General features: G+C 58.6%; 2 protein-coding genes across 3 annotated transcripts; both read left to right on the top strand.

The window, feature by feature from the left end:
• The first annotated feature begins 7,889 nt into the window (after positions 1-7,889).
• Positions 7,890-11,993, top strand: Tekt4 (tektin 4). 2 transcript variants are annotated; one of them, XM_074059576.1, is made up of 6 exons: positions 7,890-8,448; positions 8,896-8,966; positions 9,268-9,411; positions 9,818-10,046; positions 10,902-11,056; positions 11,777-11,993. In XM_074059576.1, the coding sequence occupies exons 1-6, from the start codon at positions 7,915-7,917 to the stop codon at positions 11,991-11,993; spliced, it is 1,350 nt and encodes a 449-aa protein (XP_073915677.1). In that variant the 5' UTR covers positions 7,890-7,914. The 2 variants fall into 2 exon arrangements, with proteins under 2 accessions (XP_073915677.1, XP_073915676.1); XM_074059575.1 differs by having other exon boundaries at positions 9,818-10,055.
• Positions 11,994-18,566: 6,573 nt separating this feature from the next.
• Positions 18,567-19,913, top strand: C1qtnf8 (C1q and TNF related 8). Its single transcript, XM_074060084.1, has 2 exons — positions 18,567-18,777; positions 19,324-19,913. Exons 1-2 carry the CDS (start codon positions 18,567-18,569, stop codon positions 19,872-19,874), a joined length of 762 nt encoding a protein of 253 aa, XP_073916185.1. The 3' UTR covers positions 19,875-19,913.
• The last annotated feature ends 1,893 nt before the right edge of the window (positions 19,914-21,806 follow it).

The raw sequence follows: 21,806 nt of genomic DNA, 5'->3' as shown, positions 1-21,806 counted from the left end.
CCTGGCACAGAAGTGGCAGTGGAAGTTCTCTCGGGAAGTTTTCAAAGGCTCTGCCGGCCCTTCTAGCCCAGAGCCATCCTGAGTAGAGGGCTACCCTGGCTTCATAGCCCCACTCCAGGTGGTTTAAGCAGACTCCCCTTCCCCAACCCCAGAATGATGCTGGAAAGCTGCTGAAGCAGCTCGCACTCCCCTCCCCGGCCCAGGAACCTCAGCGCACTTGGGGTCCACTGCTGAGCACACGGTAGGGGGGATTGGGATCCCAAACCAGTGCTTAGGGGCCTTGTTACCATCATGAGGTAGTCAGAGCTGCCTTCTATGCCTGGCCTGGAGTGACCCAGCCTCACTGGCCTTGCTGTCCCTTTGCCCCAGAGCCTGTGGCTGAGGCACTACAGGGACATCCAGGTTTTCTCCCCAGCAGACCCTGGGACTCTTACCTTGAAGGGAAACTGAGGCCCTGAGAGGTCATGAGACAGGCCTACAGAAACCCACAGTGGACCTGACACCACTGTTTCCCAGGATCCTCCTTGGGGGCCAGGGGCCAGCAGGAAGTCCCCGGTTCTCTGGATGGTTCCACCACCTGTAGTCTCATCAGCAAGAGTGACAGAGTGGTGTGGGTCTCATCTGGTGTCCCAGAGGCCAGGGCAGGCATGGGATGTGTGGAGTGGGGATGGCTGAGGTGGGTTCTGTGTTGTTCCTGCTGTGGCCAGAGAGCAGGCCTGCAGTGGGCTAGCCCTAATTGATGGGCAGAAGTGAGGCCAGAGGTGGACATAGACACAAATGTCAGTGTGGTCACCTGCGGCCTCCAACAGTTGATAAAGGCAGAGGTGTGGGACTGACTGCCTCCAACCCATGTGACCCCTGCCCACCCCCCAGGAAGGTCCCCTCTATTGCTCAGCCTGCACAGAGCAATGGTCCTAGTGGGGTGTGGAGGGTGACGTTCAGCCCACAGGAAATGCCTAGGGTCACTGTGTGAAGGACACAGAGTAATGTGTGTAAGTTAGCGCTCAGGGCAAACCAACAGCTGGAGGCCAGGACCTGGACTGGAAGGAGGCTCAGATCAGGATGTCCCTTTCTGGACAGAGGCTGCTGGCCACTACTGTCTGCTCCAACAAGTGTCCACTTCCACCCCCTGGCATGGAGCCTGTGTCTGGCAAAACTGATGAGAGCACATGGAGGGGTCATCTGACCTCAGGCAGCAGAGTCCCCTGGGGCCCATGAGTCTCATCCCTCCAGGCAGAGTCCTCTGGACTCTGGGGAATGTGGCCACATTGTAGGGCCCCTGCCTGTCTAGTGTCTCAGGTAAGGAAACAACTCTCCAAGTCTCAGTTTCCCCATCTAGATGCTTGTGGTGGGGGAGGAGAAGGGAGGCACCGGTTCAGGTCTGGTAACCTCTGTGTGTCTGGCTGACCTGGCATTGGGAAGCATGGAGGTCACTCTTGCCACCAAGCCTGGAGGGCCAGGCAGGATCAGAACCGGGCACCCTCTGCCTGCCTGCATAGCCTCAGGTCAGCAGCCTCCATCCATTCAGTCTGTCCTGGCCCCGCTCAGGCGGATGCAAAATCTCTGCTAAATCCTCTATTTAATTTTCTTCTCTGGGAAATTGTAGGAGGTTTTGGAGATAAGGCTGAGCTGATAAAACTGGGATTTGGCTCTTCTCGAAGGCCAGGGAGGCCTCTGCAGATGGCTGTATTCGTGGGGATCTGAGCCTTCTTGCTCCTAGGCATGAGGGGCACCTGATCAGGGACACAAAGGTCAGTCCCAGAGGACACTCTTGGCCCTGCGTGAAGGTGGAACATTCAAAGCCTTTCACAGGCTCCTCCTGTGACAGCAGGCACCTGGGCCAGAATGCTTTGTCCTCAAGAGCCCCAATGGCCCAGGAAGCCCCAGGGACCTGTCTGTGATGGCGATCAGAGCAGGTCTTCCTTTGTGCTGTCTCCTCCTCAGGACAACCAAGGCCTTTTTTGTCCACCTGGCCTTTGTTCAGCTTCTGTTGGGGCAGTACTAGACCTGGCCCTCTGTCTGCTCAGTAACCCTGTACTCTGCCCCTTGGGCATCACATGTGACATCATCTCTCGTCTCACACCAGCTCCTCTACCACATCCTGGTGAGTGGCTGGATGGGCAGCTCACTCCTGCACCTGCTGTAAGCGGGTGGCTTTCTGCCCACATCTCATCTTACAGGTGTGATTTTGCACATCTCACCTCCATGTCTCAGAGCCCAGACATCCAGTGTCAGTGGAATGAAATCTGTGCTGAGGCTCTTCCTGCCCTCCTGCCGGGTGCTGGGCCTCTGCCCACCTTTCTCTGATGGTAAATTTTGCTATGGTATAGCTTGGTGCAAATGGCTGTTTCCCTTTTGAATTGCCCTTTCTTTCTAGTCATTTCCAACAGCTGGATTTCCAAGCCTAGAATCGCCAGGGCAGGTATAGAATTGGCTCAGGCCCTACGTGATATTCAAAGGTCTTTTCTAGAAAGCTGGATGGAGTGACAAGACCCACAGGGAGGACAGTGTGGGTTTCTCCACAGCTAAGCTAATTTCGATGTTTTTCCTTGGCTTGGTGGGCATGTGTTTGTGGTGATACTGTTTAGAGTCTTATCAATTTTAAAAGCATCAGGGAAATGTAGTTTAAAGCATCTCACCTGAATTGCCATATTTTAAATGTCATGGTCTTTCTGACTTTTCAAATGGTGTCTTCCTTCACATAAAAATGGTAACACACACCAACGTATTGCAAATAGGTGTTCAAAGAAAAACCTGTACACCCATGTTCACAGCAGCACTATTTACGATAGTTAAAGAGCAGAAACAACCTGCACCCGTGAAGAAATGAGTGGATAGACAAAGTGTGGACCATTCATACAGTGGGATCTTACACAGCCAGAGGGGCAAAGCCCTGAGGGACAGAAAAGTCCATGTTGTGTGATTCCATTTATACAAAATCTCCAGAGGAAGCCAACTCACGGACAGAAAGCAGACGTGATATTTGGGGGCTGGTGGGAGAATGGGGTGACTTCTCATGGGGTGATGAAGAAGTTCTGTAAGTAGACAGAGGTGGGGCTGTATGACGCTGTGTACTTGCAAATGCTTTCAGTGGTCAAGTTTCTATTGTATGGTTTATGCCACAATAAAAAAAAATAGTGACTGCCAGGTGCAGGTAGCTCATTCCTGTAATCCTAGTTACCTGGGAGGCTGAGATCATGAAGATTTCAGTTTGAGGTCAGCCTGGGCAAATAGTTCACAAGACCCTGTCTCCAAATTAACCAGAGCAAAATGGACTGTGTGACTTAAGTGGTAAAGCACCTGCTTTGCAAGCATAAAGCCCTGAGTTCAAACCCCAGTCTCATCCAAAAAAAAAGATAGTGACTGTGATAAACTCTCCTGGCCCTTTACCACCCAACTGCCCTGTTCTCACTCTAACTTTCCTCACTCACGTGGTGATGGTGTCCACACTGCTGACTGACAGCTGGGCAGGTACAGGCAGGCACGGAGGGGAGGGTGCAGGGTCACAGTGGGAGGAGTGTTGGTTCCCTTGCCTTGCTGGCAGCCATTTGACACTTGTCCCCCCACCCAGTCCTTCATCTCCATCGCGTTTCTTGGGCAGAGGTTTCTTTGTAAGCCTGTTTCTATATCCACCTGTTTCTATATCCAGGTGCTCACCTGTCTCCCGTCCACAGCTCTTCCTACTCCTTCAACACCCACTGCAGCTGTGGTCTATGCACTATTTTTGCTTAATTCTGGAGTTTCACAGCTTCTTCTGAGAATTGTTTAACTCAGATTTGAGTGGTGAAGATCAAGGGTCAGTCTTCGACTGCCATTGCTGCCTGAAGACTCTCTGGGTGGGGAGCCCAGCAAGACTCCCACCTGCCAGGCTCTGGACACCCAGGTTTCTTCCGGCCTGCGTCTGCCTCTCCACCCAGCCAGCCCAGGAGCTGAAGGAGCTGTGTGTACTGTCTGCTTTGTCCTTAAACCCCCACAAGGTCAATGCGGGGGTTCCCTATTCCATCCCATTTAACAAATGGGGAAACTGAGACACGGTCATGTGGAGGTTCCTGGTCACTTAGCTTTGGGGGGTTTTTTGGGGGTGGTGTCTGCACTGTGAGGCTTTGCCTGTAAAGCTAGGCTCTGAGATGGGGACGTCCCGGGTGCTGGACTATGGTGCCGACTGCTGCTGAGGGCCAAGCAGGGCACCCCTGGGGTTTGGAAGTAGACATGGCTGCCCGATCAGCCACACACATTTGCCCACTGTCAGGCACACGAGTCACACATGCCACACCTCAGAGTCTCCTTTCTGAGCTCTGCCTCCCTAGTCAAGAAATGGACAGGGCAGCATCCGTGGTCCTGGGACCCCACCTTCACCTGCTGCCTACCCCACATCTTCTCACCTCATCTCATCCTTTGGGACTATGCCTCCCCAGGGAAGGGGGCTTTCACAGTGGTCTTGGGGACCACCAGGGAAGGGCCACTCCCCAAATCCTCCCCACTCATCCACACCACAATTCAGACTGTGTACCCTTCAAGGCTCAGCCTAGGGGACTCCTCCTCCAGGAAGTCCTCTGCTGTCTCCTCTTGCTCACTTCCTGCCTTTTTAGCACAGGGCTCTGCCAGCTGCAGAGTTGGCTCAAGGCTGCCAAACTACTTCAAATCCTCCTGTTACTAAAATTTTCTGCTGGCCCCGAAAGAGATGAAGGGGTGTGCCACCCGCTGTACCCGCAGGTGGGTGTGTTGGAGACAGGACAGCTCAACTGGGGTGAGCAGGGAGGGCTGGCCCAGGGGTCAAGGCTGCCAGATGGCCGAGTTCTCTTCTGCTGGCCCATCACGTCTTCTGATCTAGGGCCTATCTCAGCCTGGGCCTCCCGGGACGCTCTTGTCATGGGTGGAGGCTGTGAGGCTGAGTGGAGGTGACATGTTTCCATTTCCGTATGGTACCTTCCGGGATAAGGACAGAGTGGAGGGAGGGGCCTTCAGCCTTAGAGGCCAGCTGGACAGGGTCCTCATGCCCAGGCCCCCTCCAGTAATGGTGTTTGGAGTAGTCCCTGGAGATGACACGTGGCTCCAGCTGTCCCAGAGTGACCCTGCTGCATCCAAGCCTCGTGTGGGGACAGAAGGTCAAGGACAGTCATGCTGCTCGTGGGGAGGAACCCAAGGCTTGAGATCTGTAGTGTGGACTAAGGTCACTGACCCTATGTGCCTGCGTGAATCTGGATGGTGCTGGGGGGAGAGGCTCTCTGGGTCTCCTGGCATCAAGGCCGTCATCAAGTTGTCCTTCTATAGCCCAGTCCAGCAACTCTGCAGTCACCTCTGAGCTGGCCCAACACCAGAGGCCAGAAGGACACTGGGCAGAGAGGCAGTTAGGGCCAGGCAGCCTCCTGCCCATTCTTCTACCACAGAGGAACTCCCTCTCCATCCCTTTTAACCAACCCTGACCAGGGACACCTTTGCAGAGCCATGCCTAGCAGTTCTCCATCCTCTCTGTCACCAACTGCAGCTGTTCACTTCACACTCACCCTATTCTCCCCATTGTGGGCCTGACCAGAGGGCTCTCTTGGGCACCCCCTGAACCTGGCGTGCAGGGCTGTCAGCACCCTGGGGTCAGAGGTGACACCCAGCAGGATGTGCAGCCCCTCAGCCACCCCCAAATGGAGGGACAGACTGGGGGGACTTGGTTCCAGGCGTTGTTCAGAGCTGCCTTAGAGGAGGGACCAGCCCTGGGGACACAGGTGCAGTGCAGATGGGGCCCAGGCATTCCTGACTCTGCTAAGGTCCTGAGACTCAATTTTCCCATCACAAATGTGACTTAGAAACAAATCCAATAAAACTGAGCACTGCCTATCTCCACTCCGCCCCAGCCCTGTCCCCATGGCAGCTTGTGAAGTGACCAGTGTAATTCCTTTCCCAAATGGGGAAACTGAGGCTGGGACAGTCTCCTGCCTGGCCACATGGTGGCCAGGGGCAGAAGCACTTCCCAGGCCAGACTGGGGGAGGTATGGCTGAGTGGGCCAAGTCCTCACCCATCAACCTGCATGTTTCTGGGGTCTGCAGCTCTGCCTTGAGGACAGTTCTGTCACAGGAGAGTCTGTGCAGAGACTCACTCTCCCTTGTCAACCCGGAAGCCCCAGGAGAGCAGGACATACTTGCTGTACCCCCATCCCTTCTCCCAATTCCTGGACACTGAGGCGGAGGTTTACTTGGGGTCACTGAGTTTGGCTCAAGCTGGGAGTGCACCCCTGGCAGTCCCCTGGGTCTGCAGGCCAGGGATGGATGCCAGCAGCTCTTCTCTGCCCTGGCCATGGGAAAAGATGTGTAAAATGCAGGTTCTAGGGGGATGGTAGGTCCAGGGGCTCTGCCTGCTGTGATTTGGGGAAACTGAATCACAGAGGGGATCAAGGGAGTTCCCAAGGCCACATTAACCCCCAAGGGTCCCCAGCCTCCCATTCTTGAAGGACAGCAGGGACTCTGGCTTAGTCAGCCTCAGGGGGAGTCTCCAGGCTCACATTGATGAAGCACCCACTGGGTGCACCATGGTGTAAATGTCAGGCCAGCGTGACGTGAGGGACAGAGGCTGAGGGGTCAGTGCCAGTGGAGGGGTGTCAGGAGAGCACAGCCTGGGCAAAGGCTGCTATGTGCAAGGAGGAGGAGCCTGGAGCCCCTGTGAGGAAAGCAGGAGATAGGGACAATGGTGGTAGAGGAGATGAGGGAAGGGGTTGGGGCTACTGGACCTGTGTTGGGGTATGGGTGTGGTTTTCTGGCCAGGAGGACTGAGTATGGGGGTGCCTCTAGGGAAGTGGAGGCCAGAGGGACTGTAGGGTCACCCAGGCCAGAGGATGCAGGGTGCCTGGAGGCATTACACGGTCAATAGTGCCCTCTGCTGGGCATGGTGGGCATCGCTCCAGTCTGGGGCCTTCCTGGCCCCGGGATAGATTCCACCCGTTGCTAGTCCAACTGGCCTCGGCCATGCAGCCCGGGTGGCCTTGGGACAGCCACTCCCAGACAGGACTTTCCTCCCCGCTGCGAAGCAGAGTTGGATGCTGATTGCAGACACAACCAGAGACTGAATTCAACCTCCTTCACAAAACAAGCACAGCTCTCCAGGGTGCTGCAAGGCGGAAAGCTCACCGAACACGGAAGTTGGGACAGGAAAGGGGGACCTGACCCTCAGGCAGCACCCAGGAGCAGATGTGGCCAGTGTCCCAGCAGGCACTGGCCCTGGACTCAGTCACCCAAGCAAGGCCCCAGGGCTGAGGAGGGAGTGTGGGTCCGGAACCCTAGGACTGCGGGAGGGACGCAGACTGCCCAGGCAGGGTGGTGCCTAAGGACCACAGGGTGATGTAGGGACGGTGGCAGGGAGATGAGGCACCTGTAGGGCTGTGTAAATTGGTCCTGAGGTCCACCCCGCAGCCCCAGCTGCTCATCCTAACAGGGCCAAATGGGCTGGGCCCCCCTGTCCTGATCAGGCTGAGCAGAGCTGAGGTCAGGGTAAGACACAGAAGACAATACCAGAGATGAAAAGTTAGCAGAACCAATGAAGGGGACAAGGTGTCAAAAGATGCAGGATCTCTCCTCACCCTGGCCCCAAGGACAGGGACACAGAGGCCTAGGACTGGCCTCAGGCCCTCTAGGGGACATGAACCCCTGGGCTGATCCTTGGGTCATGGCTGGGGTGGGGAGGATGGACGAGGGCCTTCTGGCCCTTTAAGAGGGTAGTTCTGTTGCCCTGAGTAGCAAATTCCCTGACCCTCCCCCCTTCGTCGCCAAGCCACAGGAGGCCTTTGGTGTGTACAGTGTCACTGGGGCGACCAGCAGCCGTGTCCTGTTCAGGACAGAGTGACTGGTACTGTCCCACTGACCGTGCCTGGCTGACTGCCCAGTGACTTTCCCCCTTACTCCCAACCCCTGCCCAGCAGGGCGGCCGGCATCATGGCACAGACGGACGTACTTTTGACCAAGCAGCCGGCCCCACAGACGATTGAACCGTGCGCGCTGCCACACAAGGAGCACGACATGGTCTGCAACACAGGCGCTTATACGTCCTCAGGCCTGGCCACTGCCGGCTTCCGCACGGCCAAGTACCTGATGGATGAGTGGTTCCAGAACTCTCATGGCCAGTACCACCAGGCCATCATGGACCGAACCCACTCAGAGCGGCAGCGGCAAGAGAGCCAGCAGCTGGCAGCCGAGACGGAGGCCCTGGCCCAGCGCACACAGAAGGACTCCACGCGCAAGACAGGTGAGCGCCTGGAGGTCACGCACTGCTGGAAGGCGGAGCTGCGACGCGAGGTGAATGAGCTGGTCGCTGAGACCGACCTGCTGCTGGCTCAGAAACAGCGGCTGGAGCGCGCCCTGGACGCCACCTCCCTGCCCTTCTCCATTGCCACCGACAACCTGCAGTGCCGTGAGCGCCGCCAGCACCCGGACCTTGTGCGCGACTATGTGGAAATGGAGCTGTTGAAGGTACTACCTGTCGCCTAGGGCCAGGGAGGGCGACCTGGGGGGTACAAAGCAAGAGGTGGGCACTGGGCAGCTCACGTGGACAACCCAGGGCTCAGGGGCCTCAGAGGCTCCTGTCCTGTGCGTCCTGGTGGCTGCAGCGGGGAGAGGATATAGGGATGATCCCAGAGCCTGAGGGAATTCCCAGGGTGACCCTCCCAGCAGACAATAGAGGCCTCTGTAAGAAAATACCCTAGCTACGATACCCCAAAACAAATGTTCAAAATCCCAGAATAAACCCAGCAAGAAAGTTGGGCTGGTGCCCCATTTTCCAGAAAGAGCGGCTGAGGTGCAGGTCAATGAGGGGGTCAGGCCCAAATTTCAGCTCCTCCTAGTATTTAAGGGGCTGATGGTGACCCAGGCCAGGGTCACCATCATTTGAGGCTCAGGTGGGGTCCCCTCCTCTCCCAGGAAGCTGAGCTCATCCGGAACATTCAGGAGCTCTTGAAGAGGACCATCCTGCAAGCTGTAAACCAGATACGGTGGGTTGCAGTGGACTCCAGGTGGCCTGCAGGGCAGGACGTCTGGGTGGCTGAGAGGTCAGGGGCTGTCAGGTCACAGCAGAGAGCTGGGCTGAGTCAGGCCTACACTTGTTCTGAAACTTCCCACCAGGAGGAGGGGGAAGACTGCTTTGGGATGAGGGCCCCAGGGTCAGGACCTCCCCAGACAGAGAAGTCCTGGAGCCGAGCTGCTTTCCTCAGTTAGAACAGGAGCCCCACCTGCTGCTGGAGGGGGGTTCCTAGCCCTGCTATGGGCTGATGGCTGGTCCTGCCTTCTCCCTAGGCTGAACCGTGAGCACAAGGAGACCTGCGAGATGGACTGGTCAGACAAGGTGGAGGCCTACAACATCGACGAGATGTGCACCCACTACCACAACCAGAGCACGGAAGTGCAGGTCCACCCGCACTCCATCAGGATGGAGGAGAGGTAGGAGCCTGTGTATCTAGCCCTGTGCCAGCCCCATGGTCACCCCTACCCGGGTTCCTGTCAGATCTATAGGACTTCTGCCCTAGAGCAGGGACCCCAAAGACCCTCACTACCCAGGCCACTCGGGCAGCTCTGTCTGCTCCTGGGATATTGGCAAGAGAGCAAGACCCCTACCCCAGTGCACAGCGCCCATCGTTCTCCTAAGGGCTGGGTCTGCGTTTCCACGCGCAGCCGACAGAGGGAGCGCGACTGCCACCAGGGGCAGCGCAGCAGTTGGGGTGTCCCCAAGTCAGCAGGGGGACGCGGTGATGCGCCCAGGTCACAGGGGCCGTGGGGGGATGGCGAAGGGGACGCGGGGGGTCACTCTGTACGGCCTCATGCGACCCGGCCGCGCCGCCGCCCACAGCGCATCCACGCCCGAGACGTGGGCTAAATTCACCAAGGGCAACCTGATCCGCGCCGAGCGCGAGCGCCTGGCGTCGGACAACCTGCGGACGTTCATCGACTGCATTCTGCGGGACACGGCCGAGGACCTGCGGCTGCAGTGCGACGCCGTCAACCTGGCCTTTGCGCGCCGCTGCGAGGAGCTGGAGGACGCGCGGCATAAACTGCAGTACCATCTGCAGAAGGGCCACGCCCACTCGGCAGGGCACGCCCACCACGGGGCACGCCCACCCTACAGGGCACGCCCACCACGGGGCACGCCCACCACGGGGCACGCCCACCCGACAGGGCACGCCCACCACGGGGCACGCCCACCCGACAGGGCACGCCCAACCACCCGGGCCACGCCCACCCGGCAGGGCACGCCCACCACGGGGCACGCCCACCACGGGGCACGCCCACTCCCTGACCTGCCCACTCACACCCGGGACACGCCCACCCCACACTCCAGCCACGCCCATCCCTTAACCACAGAGAAAGGCCCAGATCCTTGTTCTCGCCCCTGGCCACTCTATGCCCAGTCATGACCTGGCCTCATCCCCTGTCCCTCCTGTGTCCCGCCCACTCTCAGGGACACTTCTCTGGACTGTTCATTAAGCTGGTGTAAAACCAGGTTACACTTGGGGGTGGTCTGCAGACATTGCCAACCCTGAGTGTCTGCTGACCACAGGCGCTGCCGGCCATAGGAGCAGCACGCAGCGTGGAGGTGATGTTGGGGAACAGCATGCCATATGGGGTGCCCCAAGCAGTCCTGACTCGATAGCGAGGCTCTGATGCTAGGTTCTCAATGTGGCTTTTGCTGCCTCTGCGTACCTTGAGTTCTTTGCTGGGGCTGGGCAACAGACAGAGTGCACCGACTGACCGGAGCCCTCTGGGAGCCCTTGGGCAGGGCTGTTGCCCAGACACAGCCAGGGCTTATATGCCCAGCTTGGGGAGAAGGGAGGGGCTGACCTGATCCTTCACGTGCTTGGGACTGGGGAGGGGGTGGCGTTCTGCTTGCCCCAGACCCAGGACTGGCTCGGGCTCACGCCACTGTCCTACTGCAGACACTGCAGGAAATCACTGACCAAGAGCACCAGGTGGCTTTGCTGAAGCGGGCCATCAAGGACAAGGAGGCACCACTGCGTGTGGCTCAGACCCGCCTGTACCAGCGCTCACACCGGCCCAACGTGGAGCTGTGCCGGGATGCAGCTCAGTTCAGGTGCCCCAGCCCCCCTCACCTCTGGGGCAGTCCCTGTTGGCCCCTGTCACCCTTCAGTCTCCTTGACCTCCCTCAACCCTTGGGGTTCCCCATGTATAGACAGACCCTGGACGCTGGTGTGATCCTGGGAGGGGGATGTCTAACCTTCCTGGAAGGAGCCCTGGGTCTAGGTCCCTGAAGCTACAAGGCAGAGAGGCCAGGCATGGCCTTCTGCCCACCCCTGCACCTCTGGTGTAACTGTGTCGGGCATGGATAGGTCATGCCTTGTTTTTCTAATTTCTGGAGTGTCCAGTTGCCCTTCTAAGCGTAAGGGCAACTTTCCTGCCCCTCCCTTTGTTCAAGAAACTAGGAGCCTTACTCGGTTCCATGGGTCAGACCTCCATCCAAACATGGAGGGAGCTGTCAGCCTGCCACTCCTTATCATTGCCACTGGGTGTCGCTGTTGCACAGGCTCCCTCAGGGCACAGCTGGTGGAGTCCCCCCTTGGGCTTGGAGCATGACCTTCTTAATTCATACCTGGTCCCCAAGTGTCCATCTGAGTGCACATGTCCTCTCCCACAATGCTCCATGGCTACTTTCCTGGTGGACTTCCCTGTGGGTCTTGGGATCCTTTCAGATGTCCTCCTTCTTACCTGGGGTTCCCTCCCAGTCTGAAAGGCTGGTCCATCTGGGACAAGGCTTCACTCCCTGAGCCCGGTTCACATGGCCTCCCACCCACAGGCTGATGAGTGAGGTGGAGGAGCTGAATATGTCCCTTACTGCGCTGAGGGACAAGCTACAGGATGCAGAGCAGGCTCTGCACAACCTGGAGGACACACGCATGACCCTGGAGAAGGACATCGCGGTCAAGGCCAACAGCCTCTTCATTGACCGCCAGAAATGCATGACCCACCGCAACCACTACCCCACTGTCCTCCAGCTGGCTGGCTACCAGTAACCCAAATAAAGAGCTCATTAGCCTTTCACACATGCCTGTGGTCCAGGTTGCAATCTTTGGTGTGGTCCTCTGTGCAGGGGTCCCGGTCCCTGTGTAGCTAGGCTTTGCCTGTGGACTCTGTCATCCCAACCCAGGAGTGCTGAGGCATCAGACCTAAGGACAAGGAGTCCCCAGGACTCAGAGAACAATGACAAGCCCATGAAGCCCATGTGACCCCTCCCCCCACTGTGGCTGCTGAGGTGTCCGACTGGGTCGCCCCTCCTCCACCAGGGTTGGCTCCTCCTACTTTCACCAGTGGTTCCAGAGCCTTTGGTGTCCATTGGTGTCTTCACATCCCTTCCTCCCCCGCACCCCCAGCTCCCAGCCTCACCTCACATGTCCTCAGGACAGACTACTGGCTTCACCTGAACTCTCCCACTGACCACACTTGGAGCAATTTCTCACGTGAAGCCCCACCCTGGGCCACACCCCTGTGCACACCCACAGCCCAGCAGCTCTCACTGCCCAGTGCCTGGAGGCTCACAGGGGCACATCGGTGGCGGGCACAGGGAACTCTTTCCAGCACCCTCAGATGGGAGCCAGGTGACACCCTGGAGACTGTGGACCATCCAGGGTGGGGGTGTGCGTGTCTCACCTCTGATACCCAGGCCCCAGGGACCCTTGTTCCAGTCTGTGAGAGGCAGGGGAGGGGAGCAGCTGCCCACACAGGGATACCCAGACTCAGAGCCCCTGTGTCCCTCCCTCCCCTCCCCCGCACCTACCATTTCACTTTCCCCATGCTGACTACAGGCATGGACCTGTGAGAGGAGACCTGGGAGGCCCGAGATCCTGGGAATCATTGCCCAGCCTCGGTGGGGATGTGGACAGCTGTGTGTAAACCAGTGGGACAGAGAGGACATCTTGGAGGAGGCAACTTGACTTCTGCAGTGCAGGCCAAGACACAGGTCCTGAACCAGGACAGGAGGCTGTGCTGGGATGAGGGGACCAGGTAACCACTTGCCTTCTCAGGAGTCCACCTAGGTCAGGCCCCTCAACTCACTGGACACATTGCCTCTGGTGCCCATGGAGGCAGCCCCTCTCCCTCTGCCCTGGCCCTGTGTGCGGTGGGATCTTGTCAGGGTGCCCTTGGCCAGCATGAGTGGCTCAGGCAGTCCCATCTTCCTTGCTTCCTGTGGGGGTGGTTCCCATGCAGCTGCCAGGCCTGAGTTGCAATCCTTGAGAGGAGCACTTATCCCTGTGTTGCAGACAGGAAGTCAGCCCGTGACATCTGCCTCTGGTGCCTACCTAGCTACCCCAGCCCCAGGGCCTTTACACAGCAGCCCCTGGTACCCCAGGAGAGGGACATCCAAGGATGGGAGAAACATGCAGCTCCTCCCTCCAGTGCAGACTAACAAGAAACATCACCTCCTGTTCCCACGAAACTATGCAACTTGGAACAGCTGTTGGTCACCACAGTGACAGCCGGAGTCCTGTTCTTGCTCTTTGTTGTGCTGTTAAAATTCCCCCTGGATGCTGCCACCACATATGAGGCCCAGTGTGGCCCTCAGGGGTTCAGAGGCTTTGACAGCTATGCACACATGGCCATGCATGGTACACATGGGGCCTGTGCCCCCCCCAAACCTTATCTGCAGGAGGCTGGGAGCAAAGGCTGCAGGACACACAGTCCAGTCCTGTCTACACAGCTCTGCAAAGTCCCTTGATCGCCACTCGTAGTGGCTCACACCTGTAATCCCAGCTACTCAGGAGGCAGGGATTGAGAAGACTGAGGTTTGAGCCCAGCCCAAGCAAGAAGTTGCAATGACCAATCTCAATAAACAAGCCAGGAGTGGTGGTGTGTGCCTCCGTCATCCCAGCTACACCGAAGGTTTACGTAGGAGAATCTTGGTCCAGGCTGAGCCCAGCAAAAAAGCATGAAACCCTATCCAAAATACAGCTACCGCAAAAAAAAAAAAAAAAAAAGGGCCGGAGGTGTGGCTCAAGTGGTAGAGCAATTCCCTAGCAAAAATGAGGTCTTGAGTTCAAACCCCAGTACCAAAAATTAAAAGCCACCAGACAGGGTCACTCTGCAACATCTGCTCTGCTCAGGGATGCCCTGTGGGGTTCACAGCTAGGCTGGGGGTGAGGTTCTACCTCCAGACACCGAGGATATCAGGGCCAAGGAGAAAGTTGGGCTGGGGGTGTGGAATACAGGATGCTGTGTCCCCCATTCTGTGTTTGTGGTGTGGGCAGAGCAGCCAACCCATACCAGCCTGGGGAGCTTCTCTGGAGGGGCAGGTGGTGATGAGGCCCCTCGTTGTGCCTGCCCAGCCTCCACCAGCAGTGAGCCTCTCACCTCCTCCCTTTGCCCCACCCCGGTGGCCGCTCATCCCCAGGCCTTTCCCGGGGAAGTGTCCATGAAGAGGCTTGAGATAATAGCTCTTTGTGCCTTGCCTGTCAGCACCCATCATTGCTCCCAGGCTGAGGCCAGCTCTGCGTGCACCTGCCCATCAGTGCTGAGGGCCCTTATCCAGGCTGGCCTGGAGGGTGGCAGGCTGGTTGGGAGTGGGGGGGGGGCAATGCAGTCCTGGGTTATGCTCATTATCTCTGATGCTCTCGGGTGCACAGACTCAGGGAGCTGCTGACCAGACGCTGTTCTGAGCTGCTGCACGTTTTAAGGGCTTTAGGCCTCGTGACAATGTGGCTGCCATCACACGCATTTTACAGCTGAAGAAAATGAGGTGCAGAGTGTCCCAGCTCAGGTGCATCTGAGAAGCCCCCCACCTTTCTGTGGCCTCACCCTTGGGCTCCCATGGTAGGTAAGCCATGTTCCCAGGGCCTGGTTCCTGGAGGTGAGGCTAAAGGCTGCATGGTGACCAGGATGCTTCTCCAGCCAGGGAGATGCAGAATCAGATACAGAGGCCCTTGGATGGATCACCAGAACCACCTGTCCTAACCAAATGGCTTCCCGGCTCTGGGACTTTCCAGTCCCTCACTCAGAGGTCTCTCTGTGGAGCCTACCTGCAGTGGAGATCAGGCACAGTTTGCTCCAGGAAGGCCCCCCACCCCCAGCTTCTGGGGTCCTAGGGAGAGGGAGAATAGTCAGGGATAATTCAGGCCACCACAGTGGGCAGGAGGATTGGGCTGTCCTTTGGCCTCGCTGCCTACACTGGGCCCATGCCCGTGTTCTTGGACAGGAAGGGCAAAGGCAAAGGAAATGCAGGTGATGCTCTCAGGAGTTCCATGCCATCCTGGGGTGTCTTCCAGCTTCAGCATGTCACCCCCTCCCCAGAAGCCCAGGCCACTAATCACCAGCCAGTGACCCCCGTGCTCTGGAGTCAGTCTTGGGCTCCATCCATAGCATGGTCCAGTGGAGCCTGGACTTCGCTGCCCTGGCATGTGAGGGAGGGTTAACCTTGGTTTCCTTCTGAACACCCTCGTCTCGTCTCCCTGTCTGTGAAGCCTCCTGGCCATGCCGCACTCTCACCAGCAGCAAGAGGCTGATCCAGATCGACCCTAATGCCCTGGCTATAGACGCCATGGTTCACTCTTCCTTGGTCCCAGGCCCCGCTGCCTGCAGTCCACACTCAGGTGCCCACGCCGGGCTAGGGACCGTGGACGCCCTGGGCATTAATAATACAATCCTGACACCTGCTGAACCTCCCTGTTATCCAGGTTGCCCAAACACCTTCCCAAGGATCCTGGCCAGCAGAAGGGCTGATGCCTGGGGTGCTGAGCCCCGATACCTGGAGCCTGGGTCTATCCCCCCTCCCCCTGCTGGCGTAAGTTCCCAGCTCCACAGGGTGGAGAGGTCCTGGGGGTGGGGGCAGTGAGGGGTACAGACAGCCCCCTCCCGACGATGCTGCAGGGCGTCCACCACGGGGGACACTGGGCCTTGCTCCCTGTTGTCACGGAGATGCTGGCAGCCGCTCTGAGCCAGGGCTATTTCTGTCCTGAGACTCATTGTCCTGCCCTGCTGAGTCACCCTGTGGGCGCTGACCCCTCCACTCAGAGCCCAAGTGTGCTTGCATTCATCCCACCAGCCTCATGTCCAGGCAGAGTCCAGGAGGACCCCACCCCACAGGTCTGGTGGAGGGTCCTTAGCTGCCCCCCAACACACACCCCAAAGGGTGTGTACTGCAGGCCATTTCCTTTAGCGACAGCTCTGCTGGCTTCAGGGAGTACTGAGGGGTGGCACCAGGAGAGGGACTCAGTGACTTGTAGCTGGCTGAGGCCTGCAGTGTCCTCCAGTGGCTGGATTCACTGTCTTGCCCACTACAGGGGACCCTCCAGCCTCTTCTAAGCTACAGTGGTGCCTTTTTCACAGGGAGGTAACAAGGCTAGGACCCACGGGTCCATCTTTCTCTAGGAGTCTCAAAACTCCAGAGCCCTAGAGAAGCCCTGCTTTTATCCCCCAGCTCCTGCAGGGACACAGTACCCAGGGCCTCAACTGCTGTCTACTTCCAGCTGGGTGGAAGTGCTGAGGGGCAGGGTAGGGGTGGTGAGTCAGTCACTGGACTAGGCCTCCATTTTCACACCTCCATCTGGGCCACCATAGTCCACCGTGGGCAAACGCAGCTGTTCCCAGAGGGGGCCACTAGCTCCTCCTGGGTGCAGAGCTTGGTGTGAGCTGTCACTTGAAGCCAGCAGTCCAGGCCCCCCACAGCTCTCACCAACCCCTGCTCACCCACAGCAAAGCACCGTAAATGGGACCCCTCGGACTCCTCATTGTCTCCTGCCCTTCTCTCCTTCCTGGCCACTGAGGGGCAGGCTGCTGGGGGGGGAGATGAGGGTGGAGCCTGACCCTGGCCAAGTCGAGCCAGCCCACCCCAGTTCTCTGGTGCCTCCAACAACTGGCTGCCTGGGGGTGGTGGGACAAGGTAGGGACAAGCCTTAGAGAAAATGAGCCCCAGGAGTTGCCTGCCCTGTGTTCTACTAGGGGCTGTTAAGGGGCTCAACCTTACCCCCTAAAAGGCTGGTCTCATGCCGAGGTCTCCTGAGAGACAGGAGTGGGGGGAGCAGACACCACAGAGTAGACCAGACTCCTCTCTCCAGGGCTCTCTTTGTCCATGGCCAGACGAGCTCTGCGTCACCAGGTGGGTTGGTGGCCAAGCTAATCTTGGCCTGGGCTCCCCACATTAGTCTTTGGCCTCCAGCCGCCTCACCAGTCTCTGCCCGGCCCAGTCTCACCACCCCAGACAGGCAGCAGGCTCAGTTTCCTGTGGTGGAAGAGACGCCAGCCTGAGGTATCACCCCACCTTCGCCAGCCTGAGATGTCACAGACCCCAGACCTATCATACGTGAGCACATGGAGGACAGCTGGCAGGGGGACATAAGAGTCATGGGCTAGCTTCACAGACCCTGTGGCAAGTGGCTGAGGGTGGCCCAGGCGGTGGATGGAGGGGCCCTGCAAGCATCCTGCACGGAAGCTCTGCAGAGCTGGCCGTGGGCCTGTTGGTCTTGGATGGACCGAAGGAAGCCACAGGCGCCCGGGAAGCATGAAAGGTCTCTTTGACAGTGCTGGGGACAGTACTGTGGTGGGGCCGGATAGGCAGCAGTGCTCGTTGTTGTGAGACGGTAACAGGGAGCGGTGGGCGGAGGGGGGGTGGTCTTCACGATGCCCTGGGCAGCCTGGGTCCCCTCAACCCAGCAGAGAGACAGTGAGGAGGCTCAGCCCAGAACATCTGTGTTTAGGGCAGGCATAGGGACATAAGGGACCCAGAGGTCCAGGGATGTGCTGGGGCTCCACGGGTACAGGTCTCCCTATAGGACTGTTTCCTGGACAGTCCTAGGAGAACCTAGGAAGATCTTCTGGGTCCACTGAGGCCAGGTACGGGTTCAGGTCTGTACAGCTCTGAGGTGTACAGCCTGGGTGGGTCTCAAACAATGTGAGAGGAAGGACTTTATCTTGATCCTCAGTCACTGAGGGCTTCTGGAGGAGGAGGCCCAAGGGGCAGACTGCAGGGAAAATCCAGGAACCCCACTCTGCACACTGCCCTGGCAGGTGTCCATCCATGGCTGGGCCTCAGGCATGCCCCTCTGTGGGAGCCTTGCCAGGAAGGAAACTGAGGCACAGGGTCGTCAAGGAAAGCTGTTGCTGGAGCCAGGCGAGAGCCCATCTGGTTCACGAGTACCCGATGCCCTGGCTGCCCTTCCCATGGAGGCTCTTCTGGGGACAGGGGCAACTCAGCACTGGGAGGCTACAGATCACCTTCTCCATCTGGGGTGGGGACCACAGGGACAGTCTCCCAAGTATCCCAAGGCTCTTCTGTGGCTGCCCAGGTCAGGCTGCATGGAGGGTCTCACATGGGAGCCAGTCTTGGAGGCCTGCCCTTCCTGTAAGCAGTCCAAACCCCTCTCCCTAGGACCTGCCCTGCCCTGGGTTTGGAGAGCTGATTAGGAACCCCACCACCTCCCACCCCCCAGGGAGGGAAGCCCTCCCGAGGCCTCAGCTTTGGCCTCTCCACTGCTGCCCTTCAAGGCCCCTGACCATCTGAGGGGTCCCCTAGGCAAGGGTACAGCTGAGGCTGCTGGGAAGCCTTGGGGGCTCCAGGGCACCTCCTTTACAGACTCCTCCTTCCTCCAGGCCTGACAGGGATGACAGCTCCCACTCTTATGGTTCTGGTGCTGGTGCTGCCCGCAGGGGCCTGGCCGGGCTTGGGGCTGCCCAGGCGGCCCTGTGTGCATTGCTGCCGCCCAATCTGGCCGCCTGCTGTCGTCCCCCACCCATACGCCCGGGTGAGCGAGGGGGTCCCATGGGAGGAGTCGCCCCGTGTTCGGCCCACCATAGACATCACAATCCTTAAAGGTGAGTGTCCACAGAGGCCTCGCCTGCACGTGCTCTAGCTCCTCACTCAGGAAGCAGCTATCCTGGGGGGCTGTGAATCGAGGTGGGGCTGGGGACCCTTGGGAAGGAAGTGGCCAGTGTCCCTGCGAGCCCGTGGGCAGGCGAGAAGCCCCTTTGGTCTGAGACGCCTCTACAGAGGCTAAATAGTCCTGAGGCTGGACAGTGGGCCGTGCTTAAGTTAGACTTGGATAAGGACTTCCCAGCTCTCCTGCTCTGCAGAGCCCAGCTTGAACCGTTCCTCTTCAGCCTGCTCTGATTTCCCTTTGTCCCCACAGTGACCACCTTTGCCACAAGCCTCAGAACAGCCACACCTTTAGGGAGTGTCTTCTCGTTGCCCATTTGAGGGGCAGATTAGCGCCTACCTTTCAGATGAGGAAACCAAGGCTTGGGAGAGCTGAGGTCACAGCCAGTGTGACTGTGGAGCTCAAACCCTTGACCTAGGCATGGCTGGCCTGGAAGGGGAGGGGAGGCCAGGCCACCTGACCCAAAGCTTTTGTTCCCCTGCAGGTGAGAAAGGCGAGACAGGCATCAGAGGTCGTTCGGGAAGGAGCGGGAAGGAGGGTCCACAGGGTTTTCGAGGCCGGCCGGGCCACAAAGGCCAGAAGGGGCAGGCAGGGCCCCCAGGTGCCCTGTGCCAGCACAGTTATGCGGCCTTCTCAGTGGGCCGTCGCGAGGGGCTGCACAGCACTGATGGCTTCCAGGCAGTGCCCTTTGACACTGAGCTGGTGAACCTGCATGGTGCCTTTGACCTGGCCGCTGGCCGCTTCCGCTGCAAGGTGCCTGGCATCTACTTCCTGAACCTGCATGTGCACACCTGGAACTACAAGGAGGCCTACCTGCACATCATGCTGGACCAGCAGCCCACGGCTGTGCTGTATGCGCAACCCAGCGAGCGCAGCGCCATGCAGGCTCAGAGCCTCCTGCTGCCGCTGACCACAGGCCGCACTGTCTGGGTGCGCATGTTCCACCGTGACCGGGACAGTGCCATCTACGGTGAGCCCGGGGATCTCTACATCACCTTCAGTGGCCACCTGGTCACGCCAGCAGCTGAGCTGTAGCCAGCCAGGCCCTTGATGGCCCCTTGATGGTCCTTGCTCCTGCAGACCTGCTGACCTAGAGTGGGATGGATGCCAGCAGCATTTGAGCCACACAGACAGGTGGCCTGTCCTCATGGGACAGCCACAGGGGCTGAGGGCTGTGGGCTGGATGCCTCTCCATGGGATGTGAGTGCTCACCTGTTCTGCTTATAAAGGGTCACACCTGGCACCATCACCACGCAGATGCTCGCTCCTTGTCAAGTGTCTCCAAGCACCTAGTGGGGCTGGTTGGGTATGGGGGAGGCCAAAGGGGTCAGAGGAGGATGCTGGCCCTCTCTGAAAGCACCATTTTAGCAGGAAACAGATGGTGGGGTGCGGAAGGGAAGGTGACAAGGTGTGGGGGATTGGAGGTATGGGGGTCTCACCTCTGGGGTACACGCATGGGTGAGTGCTGGAGGACCTGACTTTCTGGGACTCACAGGGGGTCTCCCATCTGTCTGGAAAGGATTTGGGTTGTAGAGGAAGATTGGATCTTCATGTGCCCCAGAGCCTGGGATCAGACCCTAGCGAGTCACTTCATGCTTAGACCTGGTTGGTCAGGGTCACGTGGTCAGACTGTGTCTGGCAGCAGTGAGGGTATGCCCCTCTCCCTGCCCCAGCATGCATGAAGGTCTTTGTGGCCAAGTCCAGGAGCAGGAGTGGGGCCTCTCTGGGCAGCAGGCCAGCAGTCGGGGGCAGGACTAGAGGGACCACTATTTGCTGTCCATGAAAGGCCTGTCTGCAGGGAGAGGAGCCTATCCCCACCTTGAGGCCTCAGCCTGCAGCTTCCAATCCCTCCTGAGTGTGAAGCTGGAGCCAGGATGCCCACCTGGACCCTGAGTAACCCCTTCCTCCAAATCTCACCTGTTGTGTTCTGAGGGGACAGGTCCAGAGATCCTGGGGGCTTGAGACATTCAAGGACAGAATGGAGACAGGCAGGTGCCCTGGGCTGAAGCCACAGCCCACTAAAAACAGGAGGGCTCTGAACAGGTCTAGGAAGACCCCAGGTTTCATGGGTGGGGGCAGGTGCCCAGGCCGGGCTCTGCCCCCACCCACAACAGTAGGTGGGTGGAGCTCAGACTGCACTTTAGCCCTGGCCTGTGTCCACTGATGGGAGTAATAACTGGACACGCCCAGGGTGCTTGGCAACCTGCAGGCATATCAGAGCCTCCTCTGAGTGCTCATGGGGAACATGGAGGTAGAGAGGGCTCCCCGTAGAAATAAAGGTGCCCAGACAGGAAGGGAGAGGGCCCAAGGGGGTCTGGAGGACTATGGGCTTCCCTCTGTCCTTTCAGATCTCGGTCTTCCCTTCCCTCTCCTCCAGGAAACCCCTATCCCCCACATTCTGAGGGCCAGTCTGGGCAGGAGAGGAGTCCCAGTTGCATCCCCCTGTGTACCCCCAGGTATACTGTCTGATGCCTCTGAACCTCCAGGGTGCAGGGCTGACACTCACAGGAGCCAGCTGGCCTGCTATTCGAAATGCAGTGGTCACTCAACCTCTGGATGCTGAGGCCTTTGTCATAAAGCAAGGGCAGGCTCTGGCCCAGCTCAGCAGACCCCACATGAAGCCCACATTCTGTCTAGCTTGCCCTGTGGGCTCTACTTCTCTGACCAGCACAGGGTCTCTGTTGGGGCCTCCAGAGCTGCTTCAAGGGGGCCCTGCAACTGCAAGGTCAACAGCCAACGTTGCCCAGGGCCAAGTTAGGTCTGGGTGCCAGACCCAGGAGTCTGATGACCTAGGGCCCAACACAGTGGCCACTCTGCCTCCTTCAGCCTCACATCATGAAGCCAGGCTCTGGCCTGGTAGCTCTTAGGGGCCTGGGACTGAGCCTCATAGGGGGTGACCCAGAAGGGCAGAGGACTTGGACACCTGGTAGGGAGAATTAGGGAGCAGTTCCTCGGGAGGGTCACCCT

This window comes from Castor canadensis, chromosome 17 (assembly GCF_047511655.1).
Source record: "Castor canadensis chromosome 17, mCasCan1.hap1v2, whole genome shotgun sequence".
In the NCBI taxonomy this organism is placed as follows: domain Eukaryota; kingdom Metazoa; phylum Chordata; class Mammalia; order Rodentia; family Castoridae; genus Castor; species Castor canadensis.
This window is presented reverse-complemented; position numbering and strand designations above follow the sequence as displayed.